Here is a 20,997-nt window from a genome sequence, read left to right as displayed (position 1 = left end):
GGCTCTTGAGAGTCCCTTGGGCGGCAAGGAGATCAAACCAGTCCATCCTAAAGGAAATCATTCCAGAATATTCATTGGAAGGACTGATGCTGAAGCTGAAACTCCAATACTTTGGCCACCTGATGCGAAGAACTGACTCATTTGAAAAGACCCTGATGCCAGGAAAGATTGAAGGTGGAAGGAGAAGGGGACGACAGAGGATGGCATGGTTGGAGGCATCACTGACTCGATGGACATGAGTTGAGTAAACTGTGGGAGTTGGTGATGGACAGGGAGGCCTGGCGTGCTGCAGTCCATGGGGTCACAGAGAGCAACTAAACTGAACTGAACTACAAAAAGAACTGAAAACCAATATGACAAGATGCTAACATGAATAGTACCTGTCTCTCATGTGCATGATTATATTTACATTTTAAACTTCCTTTTCTTTTGTTTATCCAATTTTCTGTTTGTCCTTTTTTTTTTTTACAATGAAGTTGTATTGCTTTTGTAAGAAAAAATAGTTATAAAAGAAACAGGTAAAAAGCCTAGTTACTTAGGAATGTCTACTCTTTTTATAAGACGATCTGCCTTCAGATTGGATCTGTATTCTTTCTTTCATGTATACCGAGAACCTTTCACAATAATGCAATTAACACTAGCAATGTTGGAAAGCAGATTATCTATTATGTTCTTTCCTGTGTCCCACATTCCCCAAACGTGAGGATTGCTGCCCAGGGTACTTCAAGAAAAGGGTGGAGAGTTTTTAAATTTACAGAGAACTGGAAAACTTTATATTTTCACCAGTAAAAGAGAAGGGAAATAAGACAACATATTTACAAGTTCCCTTTAGGACAAGACATCTTCAGGAAAGAGATGTGTGTTTCAAGGACGGGAACAGCGTGCAGAACTAAACTCTTGGTATTCCTGATTCTTGCTTTGACCATGATTACTTCACAATGCACCTCAAACTAAATTAACCACATTTCAACCTGTATGGTTCTTCTAATCCACTGACTTCTCTCTCAAGAGGCAGAGTTGGGATTAGTTAGTAATGAGCTTGGAGAGCATCCTGAAAAGGAAATGAGACACTACAAGTTTCTATTAATGTTCCTACACTTCAGTAATAGTGCCAAGGTCTAAGCACAATCTTCTAGTAGTGCACAGGTGAAATTATTGCTACCAATGAGCCCAACCACCAAATCATGAAAATCAAATACTTACTAATAAAAATAGCAAGGCAGCCCAGAGGAAAAAGGAGAGAGCAAATTTTTCAGCAGAGCTGATAATTGTTAAGACTAATCAATTCAATAAAGGCATCTATCAGAAATTTGACTTAATCAGATCATCTACAGCAATTACATTAACCAGATCATGTAGGTATAGCCTGATTTCAAGTCTCCACAAAACAAGCAGCTATGTCTCAGGAAAAGCAAAATCCATACCTGCACATCATAAAGTTGCGTGTTCAAATGTCAAAAATTCGAGTAACGCAAAATATTAGACCCATGAATTCAAACCTGTTAAATAATGTCTGCAATAAGAAAGTTTCTGAACTGTGTTAAAAAGCTTCCTTCTGACACCAAAAGCAAAGGCAACAAAGAAAAGTAAACAAGGGAGCCTACGTCAAACTAAAAGGCTTCTACACAGCAAAGGAAAACAGTGAAATGAAAAGGCAACCTATGGAGTGGGAGAAAATATCCACACATCACATCTCTGCTGTAAGGGGTTAATATCCAAATCATATAATGAATTCATACAACTCAACAGAAGAGACACGCAAAACAACCAAGAACTACAACCAAACATGTTTACAGTTGGGCAGAAAATCCAAATAAACTTCTCCCCAAAGAAGACAGCCAGCCAGCGTACACATGAACAGATGCCCAACATCACTAGTAACCAGAGAAATGCAAATCAAAACCACAATGACATGTTACCTTACAGCTGTTAGAATGGCTATTATTAAAAAGACAAGAAACAGCAAGTGTTGGTGAGAATGTGGGGAAAAGGGAACCCTGTACATCACTGGTGAGAATGCAAGGTGGTGCAGTCACTATGGAAAACAGTATGAAGGGTTCTCAAAAAATTAAAAATAGAACTACCATATGATCCAGCAATTTCACCCCTGGGTATTTATCCAAAGAAAACAAAACCATTAACTCTAAAAGATACGTGGAGTTATTCATCACAGCACTATCTATAATAGTCAAGATATGAAAACAACCAGTGTCTATCAGTGGATGAATGGATAAAGAAAATGACATATATAAAGGTGTAGACACACATATATGATAGAATATTATCCAGTCATTAAAAAGGAATGAAATCTTGCCATTTATAACAACATGGATGGACTTCATGGGCATTATGCTAAGTGTAATGGGGAAAAAATTACGTATGATCTCATATGCAAAATCTTAAAAACAAACAAGAATCTCATAGAATACAGAGAACAGACTAATGGTTGCCAGAAGTGGGAGTGGTGGTTATGGGGGTGAAATAGATGAAGAAGGCCAAAAGGTACAAACTTCTAGTTATAAAATAAGCCGTGGGGATATAACAGAGAGCCTGGTGACTACAGTCAATAGTGCTGTATTGCATATTTGAGAGTTGCTAAGAGAGTAGATCTTAAAGTCCTCATCACAAGGGAAAAAAATTGCAGCCATGTGTGGCGACAGATACTAAATAGACTTGTGGTGAACGTTTTGCAATGCATACAATGATCAAATCGCTATGTTGTACACCTGAAACTAATATAACATTATATGCCAATTATACATTAATTTTTTTAAAAAGTTTCCTTTCTTATTTTCCCAGAAGCAAGGTTGCAATGAATAAACTGCAGCGTTTTAAACATTTCAACTCAAACTAAAAGCAGTCCAGTACCCCCTGACAATAAAATTCTGGTAGCCCGGTCTAGAATCAGAATGAGTTGTTTGGTGAAATGCAAAGTTTAAACGGGTAATTACCGAAGTGGGAGGGGAAGGGACCAGGATAAGCAATCTTGACTCTGGCTTTCTAGAAAAAGCAATTTTTACTTCAAGTTTTATTTCCTTAGCTCGAAGGAAATTAACCCCAGGCATCAATTTCAAACAGAGGAAGGCGATGGCTGGCTAGCCAATTAGAGCCCCAAGATCTTTTCTTGCTTAAATAACTTCTTCCTTTCGGTCTTCCCAAAATTCTGCTCAAGCTTAAGTGCTTTCTGCACAACGGTTCTTTTCACAAAGGAGTTTGAAGACTGATTATCCAAGTGCTTTTCAAATTATCTATCGAATTTTTAACCTCTGTAGAGAAAAGACCCGTTTTTTAGCTTTCCTGTTCAATTTACCTCCAGAATCAAGTGAAGTGAAGTGAAGTCGCTCAGTCGTGTCCGACTCTGCGACCCCGTGGACTGTAGCCCACCAGGCTCCTCCGTCCATGGGATTCTCCAGGCAAGAATACTGCAGTGGGTTGCCAGTTCCTTCTCCAGGGGGGGTCTTCTAGAGCCAGGGATCGAACCCAGGTCTCCCGCATTGCAGGTAGACGCTTTAATCTCCGAGCCACCAGGGCAGAGATCAAGCCAGCTCCCAAAGCTCCAGCAGAGCTGGAGCAGAAAAAGGTCAGCGGCAAGGCAACAGAGTAATACTGCGCCTTTCTTGGGTATGTGGCCTCAGACTAGGCTAACATCGAAGGATTTAGGATGTCATCGCCGAGGGGAGGGCGGCCCACAGAGCCGCAGGGCACAAAATCCAGATTTCACCGTACTCCAGACAGGACGTGTTCGAGGTCTAGGGCCGCGCTACAAGCTTAGTAGTGAACCCCACCTCTTTGCCTAGATTGAACATAAATTTTACACCCCCAAACTATTGTATAGGGAATTGATCTCACCGCCGGTAAATCGAATCCCCGAAAATTCTAATCTCTAATGACCGCTTCCAAGCACAATACGCTTTCCCTCGGGCCCCAGAGGCGCAGTGAGGTGCCCAGACGGACCCAGGAGCCCAGGGCGGAGCAGCGCGCGGGGCGGGTCCCTCCGTTCGCCCGAGCGGAGCTGCGGGACGGCGGGCTCGGTGGCCCGGAGCCCGGCTCGCACCCACTTACCCTGCGGGGTGGCCTGGGCGCCGGCCCCCAGCCAGGGCTGCAGGGCCAGGTGCAGCAGGAGGAAGGCGGCTCCGCGCGGGGCCAGCATGTTGGCTCTGCGCGCTCCCCGCGGGCGCGCGGGAGTCTCGGCAGCGGGGGCCCCGCCTGGGCGTGCGGGCGGCGCGCGGCCCCCGGTCGGGCTTCCCGCGGGCGGCGCAGGTGAGGCGAGCGCGGCGGCGTCCGGGCAGCCGTCGGGGGCGGCGCTCGGGTCCTGGCGCCGCGGAGCTGGGTGCGCTGGAGGCAGGGCTGGGCGCTTTATGGTCCGGCCGGCCGGGGCGGGGAAGGGCCGAGGCCGGGGCGGCCCCCTTGGCCAGGATCCCCTTTGGCCGGGAAGTGTGGGGGTGGCCGGAGCGGCGGAGGGAAAGGCGTGAGCCTGCGGACTGGGGACGCGAGGGGCCCCCTCCGCCCGACTCGGGTCTGCGGAGGTGGGCGTGGTCGCCGACCCCGGACGGACGGGGAAGTTAGGAGGATGGGAAGAGCGGGGCTGGGGCTGGGGCTGGGAAGAAAGTGAGGACACGCAGGACAGAGAGGAGAAGAGAGGGGCAAAGGAAGCCGAAAACGACGCTGACCCGCTCGCTTTGGGCACCGTCCGTCCCCCACCTCTTCTTTTCTGAACGGAACATTGTTTGGACAAGCTTTTAACACCCATCTTGGGCGCTGCGGGAACTTCTGCCTCCCAAGGTGGTCCGGTGAACAATTCGTTTCTTTTATTTCTTCAAGCTTGTCTTGAATACTTCAGATGATGAATATTTTCCCCATCAGGCTTTGGGATGTGAACAGTGAATGTTTCAAAGTTTTTGAGTTTTTAATGGAAATAAAACACATCTCAAGGAATCCATCCAGACAGAACCGTTTATAGGATGGTAGAGTTTTATGGAGAATTTATTTTCCAAACACTTGTCTGCCCACTTCTGTTTCACCCTCCCAAAAGATTCCAAGTGACAGTTTAAAGCTATGGGAGTAGGACCTAAAAGAGAGGGAAGGAACATGAGGAATTAGTCTTCCTTCTAGCAAAGCCCCCTAAAAATAATGTGGATTAACTAGAGGAAAAAATATGTCAGAACAATGGTAAACTTTCCCCTCATAAACAATCTTGACTAATGGAGAAAATCCAGCAATGTATTTATATCCCTTTAAGTCTCAAAGAATTCCATTTCAAAGTTTAAGAATAAGCCACAAACTGCCACAAGCTGGAAGATTAACTCATCTTTTTATTCCCAAACTGTGCTAGAATAACCCATTATGATTCCATTTACAGCTAATGACCTGGAAATTTGTGAGCTATATTCATAGTTCCTTTGTATTATATATTTTCGAGGTCTGCCATATTCTGGTTCGGGCTTCATTTAATGCCATGTTACACTAAAGTTTCTGTATGGAGTGGGTCACCATGTGTCTACATATGAGAGAGCACTAAAGAGACAAAGGCACATGTTTCCAGCAGTGTGACTATACACTGTTACTGCTAAGTCACTTCAGTCGTGTCCGACTCTGTGCGGCCCCATAGACAGCTGCCCACCAGGCTTCCTGTCCCTGAGATTCTCCAGGCAAGAATACTGGAGTGGGTTGCCATTTCCTTCTCCAATGCATGAAAGTGAAAAGTGAAAGTGAAGTCCTCAGTCGTGTCCGACTCTTAGCCACCCCACGGACTAGAGCCTACCAGGCTCCTCCGCCATGGGATTTTCCAGGCAAGAGTACTGGAGTGGGTTGCCATTGCCTTCTCACTATACACTAGTGAGATGGATCAGACTTGGGCTTCCCAGGTAGCCCTAGTGGTGAAGAATCCATCTGCCAATGCAGGGGATGGCATCGATCCCTGGGTCAGGAGGATCCCCTGGAGAAGGAAGTGGCAACCCACTCCAGTATTCTTGCCTGGGAAATCTCATGGACAGAGGAGCCTGGCGGGCTACAGTCCATGGGGTCACAAAGAATCAGACACAACTGAGCATGCGTGTAGAGTCTTCAAGTCTCCAGACAGTGTCCTCAGCAGTGGCCTGGGACAGAGGGGGCTCCAGACTCCCAACTTTTACTTTAAGCCCAACAGCTTTGCTTGTATATGTTTTATACAATGGACTTCAGAGTAAGTAGGACTAAGCTGGAAGTTATTTGAAGGCAGATACCATATTTTTCCCTGGTGGCTCAGATGGTTAAGCGTCTGTCTACAATGCGGGAGATCCGGGTTCAGTCCCTGGGTCGGGAAGATCCCCTGGAGAAGGAAATGGCAATCCACTCCAGTACTATTGCCTGGAAAATCCCATGGACAGAGGAGCCTGGGAGGCTACGTGTAGTCCATGGGGTCGCAAAGAGTCGGACATGACTAAGCGACTTCACTTCACTTCACCATATTTTTAAATCATCTTTGTTTAGTCCTCTTTCCCAGGCCTCCCCAAATCCCAGCAGATTCCCAGAAAAAATAGCTTGCACAGGTAGGCACACAATAAATTTTGGTTGAAACTGGATGACTACTAAGTGTAATTGAGCAACAGAAGAATCAAATGACTTTCTGCTAGCCTGATAGAACTTACAATTTAGTTTTGTTTTTAAAGATACTGCAATTTTATGAGGCTATTCTTTGGGGAATCACAGTCAGCTTTTTCTTTATGTTGTCGAAATCAGGAGGAAATTTAATTTCCATAAAAATCTATTAAATTGGCTGTGAAATATATGGTAGAGGAGGGAAAAGACTTGATTGGTGTCTTTTCTGTGCCACTTTATTAAACTATCTGTTGTTATACTTACCACACAATTTTGATTTATCTTAATAATGTGCTAATTTATTTAATTACCTCCAAGTAACAAGCTGTAAACTCTGTAGTAGTATCTCATTTAATTTTTTATAGTTCCAATTTCAAGAACAGTTCTGGCACTTGATAGTGAGTAGCTCCTTTCTACTGACTTTCTTTCTCTTAGTACTGTAAAGTAGGGTAAGAGGTTATGATATGTTAGTAATCTATTTGTACTGTAGATTGCAAAAATGGCCCCAATGCTTCACTCTTTTTCTCCCTACAGCTTTTGTTTTCTTGCTGTAGCTCTGGGCTTAGATATGTAGCTCTTTTGGTCAATACAAATGTAGCAAAACTCCTACAAACAGAAGTTTAAAACATGCTTGTAACTGGACTGACTGACTATTTCTACTTCTGCCTTTGCCTTGATAGTGTGGCCGCACTAGCTTGTTGGAGGTTGAAACATGGAGCAGAGCTGAGTTACAAGTCATCCTAGACAAAGCCAGCTGAGCTCCACTTACAGCTGACTTACCCAGATGAGTACGTTCTGGCAAGATCAGCAGATCTGTCTTGTTGATTCCAGCCTTGAGAACAACTTTTTTTTTTTTTTTTTGGCATGCCATTAAGATTTTGTTGTTGTTCAGTTTCTAAGTTGTGTCCGACTCTCTGCATCCCCTTGGACTGTTGCTAGGCTTCCCTGTCCTTCAGCATCTCCCGGAGTTTGCTCAAACTCATGTTCATTGAGTTGGTAATGCTATCCAACCATCTCATCCTCTATCGCCCCCTTCTCCTTTTGCCTTCAGTCTTTCCCAGAATTAGGGTCTTTTGCAATGAGTTAGCTCTTCAAATCAGGTGGCCAAAGTATTGGAGCTTCAGCATTAGTCCTTCTAATGAATATTCATAGTAGGACTGACTGGTTTGATCTCCTTTCTGTCCAAGGGACTCTGAAGAGTCTTCTCCAACACCACAGTTCAAAAGCATCAATTCTTCAGTGCTCAGTTTTCTTTATAGTCCAACTCTCTCACCCATACATGACTACTGGAAAAACCATAGCTTTGACTATAAAGACCTTGGTCGGCAGAGTGATGTCTCTGCTTCTTAATACACCACCTATGTTTGTCTTAGCTTTCCTTCCAAGGAGCAAACGTCTTTTAATTTCATGACCACAGTCATCGTCTGCAATGATTTTGGAGCCCAAGAAAATAAAATCTGTCACTGTTTTTATTTTTTTCCCCTTCTATTTGCCATTAAGTGATGGGACAGGATGCCATGATCTTACTTTTATGAATGTTGAGTTTTAAGCCCACTTTTTCACTCTCCTCGTTAACCCTTATCAAGAGGCTCTTTAGTTCCTCTTCACTTTCTGCCATAAGGGTGGTATCATCTGCATATCTGAGATTGTTGATTTTTCTCTGGGCAATCTTGATTCCAGCCTGTGATTCATCCAGCCTGGCATTTCACATGATGTACTCTACTTACACGTAAAATAAACAGAGTGACAATTTACAGCCTTGTCTTACTCCTTTCCCAGTTTTGAACCAGTCTGTTGTTTCACGTCCAGTTCTAACTGTTGCTTCTTGACCTGCATACAGGTTTCTCATGAGACAGGTAAGAAGTTCTGATATTCTCATCTCTTTCAGAATTTTCACAGTTTGCTGTGATCCACACCGTCAAGGCTTTAGAATAGTCAATGAATCAGAAGTAATGTTCTTCTGGAATTTCCTTGCTTTCTCTATGACCCAAAAAATGTTTGCAATTTGTCACTGGTTCCTCTGCCTTTTCTAAACCTAGCTTGTACACCTGGAAGTACTCAGTTCACATACTGCTGAAGCCTAGTCTGAAGGATTTTGAGTATAACCTTGCTAGCATGTGAAATGAGCACAATTGTACAGTAGTTTGAACATTCTTTGGCATTGCCCTTCTTTGGGATTAGAATAAAAACTGACATTTTCCAGTCCTGTGGCCACTCCTGAGTTTTCCAAATTTGCTGACATACCAAGTGCAGCACTGTAACAGCCTCATCTTTTAGGATTTCAAACAGAATAGCTAATAAGATTTGGGGTTGTTTATTATGTAACATTATTATAACATTACAATCTTACTGTAGCAACTGATAGACTAGGCTTCCTTCCATTTCTAACTATTGTATCATAGAGTTAGACAGAACTCTATGACATATTATGACTCTAATAACATAGAGCTATTGCTCCATTTTTGATGTTTGCTGACAGATTTCAAACTTCAGCATTCTCCTTCTTTTTGGTTCCATCTCTGAGCAAATTGATGAGAAAGCCTGGGTGCTGTGCAAGCCCTAGATTATGCATGGGAACCCCATCCTGGCCCACCCCTTGACCATAATGCAATCCCAGAGCCAGCCTCCTTTCCCCGCTCTCACAAGCCATCTGCAGACAGCTTGGGGGGCCACCCTGCTCTCCCCAGAAAGCATCCATACATGAGTCATGAACCTTTTCAAAGCTTCTCACAGCTGGGCATGGGGATACCCATCTTGCTTCTGTTCCTGTTCTTCAGGAGAAGTTACTCATATTACACATTTTTATTTGACACAGCTAAGTGGAAGCTTTATAACATATTTGTTCACTGATACTTGAATAAAGTTATGACTAATAATGTCAAGTTTACCACTTGAATTCTTGACGGGAATAGAAATGGAAGATAATTGTTAACCTTTAAAGATGGTTTGAGGGTCTTCACTGGTGGTCCAATGGTTAAGAATCTGCCTGCCGATGCAGAGGATAGGAGTTCAGTCCCTGGTCCAGGAAGATTCAGCATGTTGCAGAGCAACTAAGCCCTTGTGGCACCACTAATTAGCCAGTGCTCTAGAGCCCAGGCTCCAAAGAGAGGCCACCACAGTGAGAAGCCTGCGCACAGCATCGAACACCCAGCACAGCCAAAAACAGATAAATAAATCTGAAAAAAAAAGATGGTCTGAAGGGAGTATGGTTTATACTCTAACGTGTGATGACATTTATGCTGCAGTTCTGGAAAATGTAGACTTGGTGCTCTTATTTAGGTTAATATTAATAACAAAGGAAGGTTCTTGATTAAGTAACGGGAAAATAGCTTCTCTAGAAACTAGTTAACATGAGTAAGGGGCCAGTAAATGAAGCAAGGGCCTTTTGATTGGTATACAATTTCAAGTAAAAAACTTTGTAGAACTCAAAAAAGATACGTTATCTTAGCATTTAGGGTCTGTTAGTGAAGCAAGAAAACAGTTTATTTTCAATCTCTATAAAGGTCTAAGTAGACTATTAAAATCATCATTAAGCTTCTTTAACATCCTGTACTAAATACTGTGGAAATTTTCGTTAGAAAAATAGCCAGAAATGCAACTCTGAGGACATTTATTACTAATAACTATGTTTACCCAACTTGAAGTCCAGAGTTTTGACAATTAGCATTTGTTAAAGTAACTGCTCTGCTTCATTAAACAATACGTTAATCCATCAAAATGGTGGTTCCGGCCAAATCTAGTGATAAAAATGATTATTGTGCCAGGGAGGTCCCAACTTAGTGCCGGAAGACTAAATGTATTTGCTGAGCAAATAAGACACGAAATGCGATGAAACAATAGGATGTAAAGCAGCCTCGTAAAATATGCTAGAATTCTGTCCATTTGAATGTGTTTGGAATTAGGGAGGATTAGATTTGGATTGAAATTCATCAATGTGGGCAAAAAGGTTTGTAAGCAAGTGAATAGTATTACTTGAATTCCTGGGGGCGTGTTTAACCTTACTGAAGGAACTAACACCTGAAGGATTTTAGTGATAAACTGTCAACAGGAAGATTGGCACTGCTAGTTACAAATGCACCCTAACAGGTTCAGAAAGGAGCTGGACCATATATATACGTATATATCTTTTCCAACTCTAAATTCTTAAATTATGTGGGTGTTGCTATCCAATGTTAGAAAGAATATTTGCCTATCAATCATGAAATCTTAGAGTTTTTTCTCATTAATATAGTTACCCAAGAAATAATTATACGTGTTCATTATTTCACTGAACAACTGTTTCTTGATCGTCTTCTTGAATGTGCCCAACACTGTGTTAGACAACGGCTATACAAATATAAATGAAATACAGTTTTTGTTCTCCAGCTCATTGTCTGCCCAGATATACAGTTGATATAAATAATACAATGAAGGCTATAACAGACATGTAACCTAAGAAATAAGGAAAGGCTGAGCAGAAAGCAACTTACAGTTAGAGCTAGAAAAGATTTCCTAGAGGGGCTGACTTTTCATTGGGATGAAAAGTCATCCTTTTTGAAGGATGAAGAGGCATTCCCATGTCACAAAATAAGGGAAAAATATTGCAAGCAGAGGGGATGCATATTATATGCAAGACCACGGAGAGAGATGTCACAATGATGTTTGAGGCTCTGACCTGGGCCACTTGGCAGACTGTAGTGCCGTTCACTGAGGCAGGAGGGGTGATGATGGTTTGGCTTGGCCATGTTGAGGTTAAGGCACCTTTAAGACATTCAGGATCCATCGGACACTTTTCATGGGTCTGTAACTCAGGGGAAAGGTTGACAGGGATGGGCATCAATTTCTAGGCAGCAATCAAAGCTGTAGATGATTACCTAAGATGAAGAAGCCTGTATAAGATGAGGAAAGAACATTGAGGAACGTTAGGATTCAGAACCAGTAGAGAAGGAGAAGGCGGTGGAAAAGACAGGAAGACGTAGAAGGAATTGGGGGAACGTGGTGTCAGGGAGGCATGGTGAATGGTATAAATACCTTGGAGAGGTCAAGCAAGATAAGAACTGAAAACTGTGCTTGGGCTTATCAACATGGAAGTCATTGACAACCCTTGTTGAAAGCATTTGATGGAATAGTGTGGGTGAAAGAAAACCAGTGTTCTGCCATTTGAGGAGTGAGGATGACTGAAAAGGAAGTAGGGAATAAGGGTAATGATAAAAGTAAGATAACTTCCAAGAAGCCTGCCTGTGACATGGAAGGTGGAGATAAAGCAGTGATTATTAGGAGAAATAGGAACACGTTTTGACGTAGATGGGACGGAGCTGCCAGGGAGGGGCTTGTTATGTGGTTTTTCTTAATCAGGAGGCATTAAGAGTGTAACTAGTATCATGTGGTGGTCTATTAAATTTGGCATTTCCTGTTTTCTTAGAACAGTTTTTCATTTTCTGTGTTACAACAGCAGCTTCGCAAGAATGAAGGCTGTCTGTGTTAACACAGGGGTTCATAACCTCCTATACCATGAAGTCCAGAGAGGGGGACCTGTAGGGGTGGTTCTGTGAATTAACACTCATGCCTCTGCATCAGCTCTTGAACTTCCCTTCTGGTTACTGCAGCTCCAAATGTCATGTCTTTACGTGGCATCATCCAAAAGCAGGAAGCAAGGGGAGAGGAAGGCTTCTGTTCTTGTATCTCTCTCAACCTCCACCCTTGCTCTTTCCAGTGAGGAAAGCCCTTCCCCGAAGCACCCACACAGGCCTCTTTCTCCTCAAGTCTTACTGTTCAGGAGTGGGCCACAGACATACCTGGGTCTTGTATGCCAGGAAGGATAGAAAAGGGACAACAGGTATCTTCCGCCTCCACTGTGGGAGTGGGCTCGACCAGGAAGGAAGAGCGCGGGGTGGTGGGTTACTGATCAGGCCAACGTGGTCACCACAGGCCCCACTCTATCAGTGCCCCCTGCAAGGCTGGGTATACCTACAAGTGGCAAATGATCCTTATTCTCTTTTGAGGGTCATAGTTCACATTGGTGAAGCTAGAAGAGAAATGATAAACTGGTAAACCAGAATAGGAGGGAGGGGGTGGGGAAAATAATGAGCTTAGGGAAAAGAGGATAGGCAGAAAGAGACAAAGGACTTCAGTCTCAATGGGTTTAGTGTGAAGAAGAAAAGTTATGACCAACCTAGATAGCATATCAAAAGCAGAGACATTACTTTGCCGACTAAGGTCCGTCTAGTCAAGGCTATGGTTTTTTCAGTGGTCATGTATGGATGTGAGAGTTGGACTGTGAAGAAGGCTGAGCGCCGAAGAATTGATGCTTTTGAACTGTGGTGTTGGAGAAGACTCTTGAGACTGCAAGGAGATCCAACCAGTCCATTCTGAAGGAGATCAACCCTGGGATTTCTTTGGAAGGGATGATGCTAAAGCTGAGACTCCAGTACTGTGGCCACCTCATGCAAAGAGTTGACTCATTGGAAAAGACTCTGATGCTGGGGGGGATTGGGGGCAGGAGGAGAAGGGGACCACCCAGGATGAGATGGCTGGATGGCATCACCGACTTGATGGACGTGAGTCTGAGTGAACTCCGGGAGTTGGTGATGGACAGGGAGGCCTAGCGTGCTGCGATTCATGGGGTCGCAAAGAGTCGGACACGACTGAGCGACTGAACTGAACTGAACTGAACTGAATACTCAACGTATAAAAAGTTCTAGACCAGGGATCGGCGAACCGTGACCCACAGGCCGATCTGGCTTACCACCTGTTTCTGTAGGGTTGACAAGCTAAGGGGAGTTTTGACATTTTCTAAGGGACTTGGTCACTGACTTAAAAACCTAATGAAAATCTGCTTCCTTTTATGGATCCAGAGAAGTCTGCACTGCAAACACATTTTATTATGTCACTTGAGCATTAAATTTCATGGGTAGATAATATGTATTTCATCACACATGTCAGTTAAAAATGAGATTCTGACTTGCCTAATCCTCAGAAAGAGATTGCTTTCTGGGGTTCTGGCAAGGCCCTTCACAAAAGTAATCTTGAGTATGGATGTAATTGCTACTGATGTTGATGATTTTGGCTGCTGTGTTTAAAAACCGACCAGCGGGGAAGGAAAGTAGACATGATAAATCCAATAAAGGACAAGCTTCAGCAGAAAACCCAGAAGTGAACAAAGGTAGCAGAGGACTTGGGGGAGGAAGGAGAGTGAAGGGGGCAGGAAAGGTGAGGGGGCAGCCTGGGGTCTCTCAGGAACACGCTCGTTGTGTCTAGAGGTGTTGAGTGCTGGTTCCCTTTAAAGGACCTGTCAAAGAGTCTCATGCTCCATTTGATATCTTCATTTTTCTTATTATACACGCCCCCCCCCCCCCACACTCTCTCTCTCTCTCTCCTGAGAATGAAAGAGCTCCTTTTCCAGTGCCCTCTGGGTGGAACTCGCTGTTACAGTGCAGCTCCCTGAAGTCACCTGTGGGAGCAAGGACCTTGGTATCCCTCTTATCTTGGTCACAGCAGCAATCTTTCAACACTATCTGCAGATTTGATAGGGGCTTCCCTGGTGGCTCAGTGGTAAAGAAATGCCTGCCAATGTAGGAGACACAGGTTCAGTTCCTGGGTGGGGAAGGTCCCCTGAAGGAGGAAATGGCAACCTGCTCCAGTATTCTTGCCTGGAGAATCCCATGGATTTTCTGGCAGGCTACAGTCCCTGGGGTTTCAAAGAGTCAGACATTGACTGAGCTACTGAGCACAGCACAGCACAGGCAACTCAAAATCAAGGCCTGCAGGCTTTCCCCAGCACACTTGAACAGGGGTTTTCTGTGACATTACGACTAATTTTTTCATCTTCATTTGCACAACACATCTTACTTGCACGTATGTACTTATATGCATATTTGTGCATATATATATATTCCTATATTATGCATAAGTACACACACACCATCTTTTCTCTTTTCTGTGGAAGAGTCTTACTAATCCACATAATAATAATAGTAATCAACTTGATCTCATTTGGATACAGAGCTCTGTCTTATATTTGATCCATTTAAGCTTCACAACTGATGGCTCAGGCGGGAAAGAATCTGCCTTCAAGACAGGAGACCCAGGTTTGATCCCTGGGATGGGAGGCTTCCCTGGAGAAGGGAATGGCCACCCACTCCGGTATTCTTGCCTGGCAAATCCTATGGAAAGAGAAGCCTGGCAGGTTACAGTCTGTGGGGCTGCAAAGAGTCAGATGTGACTGAGGGACTTTCAATCTTCACAATACTGAAGTGAAATAGATAAAATGGTTATAATTCCCACTATATAGGCTAGGCCTAAGGTCAGGGAGGTTGAACAACCTACCCAAGGGAATGATGGGGCTTGGACTCAAACTCCAGTCTATGACTCGGGCCCAGCGCCCTTCTGCTCTGCCACACTTCCTCAGAGAATCTGTGCAGAAACCCCTGCTTCCTGGATAGGCTAATGAATTTCTTGTTGTTAATTTATTTCCTTCTAATGTACTATGTAAAACCCAAACCTCAGTTTCCCAGTATTTGCTTTTTCTTTCTCTACCATTTTTTAAGACCGTACTGGCTGTGAAGGATAGCCATGTCTGATCCGGAGTGGTGGCAGGTGGACCCATGCCTGAGTTTGAAACCCTGCTCATCACTTCCTAGGTGTGGCCTTGGGGAAGTTCCATAAGCTTTTGCTGTGGGTGAGGGTAGCATCTCTGATTCCTTGCTGGGAAGTGGGCATGACACTTACCTTGTGAGTTGTATGAGAACCAGCTCCAGGAAGGTGTCCAACGTGTTGTGACTTTATAAAAGCAGTGGTGGTTTATTCCAAGGTTGAGGCTCTGACTTCAGGGATCTGAAGCTGACTCCCAGGGTGTGTGAATTGGAAACATTTCTGAGAAGGGCTGGTGAAAATTAGCAGGGGATAGTATCCTGGTTGGGAATGTACCAGGCTCCGTGGCCATATTGGCTTTGATCCTGACTCCATACTGTGTGCCCTCAGGAAGGCATCTAATGGCCCTGTTCCTTAGACGGAAGTGTCATTCGTAAGATGGAGGTGTTAATGGCGCCCATGGTACCGTGAGCGTAGATGCCAGCAGCACTTTTAGGTGAGAGACTAAATAAACACACATAACCTAGTGCCTGGCACAAAGTTGTTTCATTATTACTTTCATTTTTGCAGGGATAAAGTTCAGGTATTTCCATTTTGAATTGAGTTTTGTTAATCTATTATTAACAAGAGCCTAAATGGGAGGAAATGGGAAAGCAGCAGGTTGCCTTGACAGTCTTTAAACAAGTGGAGCATATTCTCTTAGAGACAGTACCCAACCCTCTTGTAAAATGAAGGGAAGGACAGCAGGACTTACAGGAAATTTTATTATAATTACTCTGACTTCAAATAGAAGTAATGCTTTTGCTGCCTTTCTTACCTTGGGCAAAAACTGAAATCAAAATCAAGGGGAGAGGCTGTGCTATTGTTATATATGAAACGCTGTAATCTAACTTCTGTTTGTTTCCTGGGTAACTCTGTGTGTGTGCAGGTATAGCTAGATATGTTGGCCAACGTAGAAATCAGAAAACCAGAGGGTTTGGGGGGCTGTAAAGTCTAAGGAAAGCCCTGGATAAAAATATCCTCCATCAACACTTGTAATTGACACTGGGGAATTATTTTTCTGTCTTAATCAGGGACTGTGGGACATTGTGGAATGTTAGGATTCTGAGATTTGCTCATTGCTGAGTCGATGTTTGTTGACTTTTCCTTTATGTCTTTATTTTTCTTTAATAAATATTCCGTTCAGTTGAGGCTGGTGTTCATCTAACTGAGGAAGTTGATACTAACCTACTCAGCTATCTAGGGGAAAGGTTTGCCCTGTTCTTAAATGGAGCCTTGTGTTGAGAGAAGCATGACATCCTTACAGAGGGGCTTGGTCCAGAGCAGCCCAAGTCCACTACAGTAAAAACAGAAAATGAGAGAGAGGTGGACTTTGTAGTCTGATCCTACAGGCAGATAAAAAAAGCATGAAAAAAGGGATGGATCACACGTGTCAACAGGGCTATTTCCGCTGTTGTTAGGAAAGGAATTTATGACACTGAGAAGGTGTTCTCTCATGATCTAGCCTCTCTTTATGTCTATATATTTTTAAAAGTCTGTGTTGAATTTGTCACAGTATTGCTTCTATATTATGTTTTTGTTTTTTGGCCACGAGGCATGTGGCATCTTACTTAGCTCCCCAACCAGGGATCACACCCACACCCCCTACACTGGAAGGTGAAGTCTTACCCACTGGACCACCAGCGAAGTCCCTATGTACATTTATGGGACATAAGGTTGATTATGATTTAACAATGACTTGAGTAAATGACCTTCATAAATCAGGAGAAAAGACTGGCTCGATAGGGTACATTTTGAGACAACAATATTTTCACCTGGGTAGCTGGAAGGTAAATATACTGGATTTATGTATTGAGGCCAAGGGCTCTTTAATAATGAGATGATAGGAAATATTTTTTGAAACGTGCTTGTGGTTATAACTGCTATTTAAATCGCTATAAGAATTGGAAGAAAAATGGCTGTGACTGAACTTTTGTCTAAAAAGTTGCCCTGCACACTGCAACTGCTGAGTCCATGTGTCACAACTAGACAGAAGCACGCACACTGCAACAAAAAGACCTCATGTGCCACAGCTAAGATCCTATGCAGCCAAAAAAAAACAGAAATGTTGTCACTTGAAGACTCCTGTTTCTGGTAGTCTGATAGAAGAAGATGCCCAGAATAATCCTCCCTGTATCAATAAAAACATGAACATTTCAGATTAGAAAATATTTTTAAAATTAGATAAACTGCTGCACTCTAATAAAGTAATTCCTAGAGACCAAATATAAACTGAGAGCCTGAATCCTGAAAGGTCGATGAGCACTGGAGTCAGCTTTCACACTGAGAATAGCTGATAAACTTTGGGATATGAAACTTCTGTTTTATCAACTTCACAGGTTGAAGGGATTAAAAAAAAAAAAAAAGCCCAAGGCCCTCCTAGGGTGAAGAGACTACTAGGAAGACACCCTCCTCATATAAAGCTGAGACCTGAAGGAGTCACACCCTCAGCATTAGAAATAAAACCTCTGTTCAGAAGGGGAGAACAGGAATCTGGCCTGTCTTGATCTTAGCTCTTGTGTTGGGGAAGAAATATCTCCCCTGAGAATCTGTACCCACAGCTATCCTGCGTGTGTTTTTTTTTTTTTTTAGTTTGCTTTTGCTTTTTCCCATAAAATTTTTAAAAATTAATGTTTTAAAACCTACAGAGAAGTCAAGGAAAAAGTACAATGAACAGTTCTAGAGTCAATAATTTCTCTATACTTCTGCTAATACCTATACCTACACATATACATGTGTGTATATGCACATGTGGGCTTTCCTGGTGGCTCAGGGGTAAAGAATCCACCTGCCAAGCAGGAGACATGCATTCAATCCCTGGGTCAGGAAGATCCCCTGGAGGAGATGGTAATCCACTCTAGTATTCTTGCCTGGGAAACCCCATGGACAGAGGAGCCTGCAGGCTACAAGCCACGGGGTGGCAAAGAGTCAGACATGACTGAGTGACTCAACCACTGCTGCTGCTGCTTCTGCTAAGTCGCTTCAGTCGTATCTGACTCTGTGTGACCCCAGAGACGGCAGCCCACCAGGCTCCCCCGTCCCTGGGATTCTCCAGGCAAGAACACTGGAGTGGGTTGCCATTTCCTTCTCCAATGCATGAAAGTGAAAAGTGAAAGTGAAGTCGCTCAGTCGTGTCCAACTCTTAGTGACCCCATGGACTGCAGCCCACCAGGCTCCTCCGTCCATGGGATTTTCCAGGCACAAGTACTGGAGTGGGGTGCCATTGCCTTCTCCAGACTCAACCACTACCACTATCCTATAGATGTTTTAACTCTTCCTTCCTGTTTTGATTCCCTAACATTTGTTTTTGTTTTTTTCTGATCCTGGTTTTCACCTTGTGTTCTTGTCTTAAATTCTCTGGACAAATCAGGTAGGGATAAATAAATATATAATTGAATGGGTCAATAAGTAAAAATAAAATGATTGGAACAAACAAAAAATTGAAATCTGGAAAGGGTGACTACTGGGTTGACCAGAAAGTTCACTTGGGTGTTTCCATAAAACCCAAATGAAATTTTTTGGCCAACCCAATGTTTTAATTGCTGTTTAGTCTTTTTCATTAGTGGCAGCACAAAAGAGTGGTATGAATTAGTCTAGCTCTGTCTGAATCAATTCATCCAATGTTGGAATTCCAAGCAGTTTGTCTATGCTTGGGGTTTTAATAGCTACTAGTGGTGCAAACCACTAACAAGACAAGCAAAATCTATTATGAGAAAAAGAAAATAGAATTTAGTACTGAGCAACTTTTAGAGCTGATAGTATTTTAAATATGAAAATATATGTATATATATTTCATCATTTATGAACATACTTTTTGTCTCTAAAGAAGAAATTGTAATGGAGGAAGAAGCTGCCCTCCTTTGATATAATGAAGCTGATTATGGCTGTTGAATTTGTTATAAGAGTTCATCTCATTTGATTCATTTTATGCTAAAAATAACCTTCTTTCTCAGAGCAGTCCCACTCAAAAAAATCTGTGGAGACATTCAAAAGAACACAGAAAATAAAAATGAAATGAAATAAAACAAAACGACATTTTAAGACTACAGTGTGGGTGTTATATGGGAGGAGGCCAACAATGGGGTGACCCTGGGAATTAGGCTATGAAAAGAAATAGCCTTTTGCCAGCAGAGCACACACAATGGGTAAACCCAGTATGCAGCCACAGCCTGTAGAGTACTGAGACTTGACTTTAACCTGTCCTGATGAAAAACTTTAACACAGTTAAGGAAAGACTGGGGCAGTCAGGAAGGGAATTGGTCAGACACTGAAGTCTGGAGGTGGGTAGTATGGGAAGAGTCAGTGAGGCAAAAGCTGGCGGTGGACACGTGAGTTGTCCTGGCCCCAGACACAACCCCTCTGGTCCAAGTGGCCGACAGGCCACATGGTGGAAAAGGACGCATCAGGTAATTATAGGCTGACCCCATTAAACCTCACCCTTGTTGCTTGCCAAGCAAATTTCTGTTAAATTGGCTTCTTTGCAGTTTGTCTTAGCATGTGCCTGCCAGGCTGAGGCCAATGTCAATGTCTCAGAAAAGACACCTTGCCTTTTAATGAAAACAAGGGTAGTCTGCTTATTATCCTCCAGCCTCCCTCCCACACTGACAAGAGGAGCATTTCTCTTAGGACTGAATCCCCAGCCTGGATCCTTGGTGCTTTCACCATGGAAAGGAACGTGCCTGTTGGAAGCCAGTCTCCCCTCTGACACCTGCTGTCCCTAGGGACCTTCTCCATGAACGTTGGCAGTCAGCCATTGTTTCAGCATCACGTACACATGATCACTAGAGGTTCCTGATCAGAAGAGGGGATACTCCAGAAGGGTTAGGTTCACCTCTTCCAGTATAGCTCACAGAGGTTCTGGCTAACTCTTCCCACCTACCATCCCAAGGTGGGTGGGCATGAGCCCTTTAGAATGTACCCTCCTATGTCCCCAAAGACCTTTACAGAATGTCTCTCACTCATGACCAGTTCACGCAAGCCCCAGAATGATGCACCTGATACCTGGGTCACATAGGAGAAGTCCATTTCTGAGATCGTCAACTCCTACTTAACTTTTGCTGCCACCAACTTAGTACTAAAGAAACGAAAACTTTCCCCATCCCCTAATTTAGTCCTTATTTTAATGCCAAAAAAAGTATGATAGGGGAACACCTTTTTCCTTGCTTCATCTTTTCTCATCTAAGTTTGGATAATGTTCTAAGGTTGAGTACTGAATGTTATTTATTTTAAAGGATGTAAGTTTTCCATTATAAGATTACTTACAGGAATGGTAACATTTCCAAGTTCTTGGGCGTTACACATTTCCACGGGGATGGAGTGTTCTGGAGAACTTGGCTTTATCTGTATGTGGTAGAGACATAACACTATCCCAGGAAGGGCCTCTGTTATCAAGTACAAGCCTCTTCTCTCCTTTCTGTATGCGGATAGGCTGGGGTTCAAGCAGGCTCACTTGTCTCTGCAGAGAGAGTCGGCAGCAAACTAGGAGGAGCAGCCAGTGCTCCAGGCTCCTGGCGCAGGGCTCTCTCCACGTCTCATCAGAATACAGTGCTTTAAATGAAGCCCTCCATTTGACCCTTATGGGGATGCCAGGCGATAGAGGTGTATTCCATAGCTCCCTGTCTCAGTCTGGCTCCACTCAGTCCCCCACACCCTAAATTTCTGTACATTGGGATATAAACCCACACAGGCTCACAAATATATACGAGCCACTACTCCATGGTATCAGTAATTTTTTTCCTCTTTTCCCCCAGCCCTTGACAACATCATACCCTAGGGCTCCAGCAGCCTCTTGATCTCAATCAGCCTAAGACTGCT

The 20,997-nt window shown here is 43.5% G+C and overlaps 1 protein-coding gene across 1 annotated transcript in view; it reads right to left on the bottom strand.

The window, feature by feature from the left end:
- The window catches only part of THBS4 (thrombospondin 4), a 53,866-nt gene extending 49,649 nt beyond the window's left edge, over positions 1–4,217 (bottom strand). Inside the window, exon 1 of the mRNA XM_052647225.1 lies at positions 4,063–4,217. Within this exon, the coding sequence (XP_052503185.1) occupies positions 4,063–4,150 (88 nt within the window). The 5' untranslated portion in view covers positions 4,151–4,217. The remainder of the gene's footprint in view (positions 1–4,062) is intronic.
- Positions 4,218–20,997: the final 16,780 nt, after the last annotated feature.

Source organism: Budorcas taxicolor, chromosome 10 (genome assembly GCF_023091745.1).
Source record: "Budorcas taxicolor isolate Tak-1 chromosome 10, Takin1.1, whole genome shotgun sequence".
NCBI lineage: Eukaryota > Metazoa > Chordata > Mammalia > Artiodactyla > Bovidae > Budorcas > Budorcas taxicolor.
Note: the sequence above shows the minus strand (reverse complement) of the source record. Positions and strands in the feature narration are given on the sequence as shown.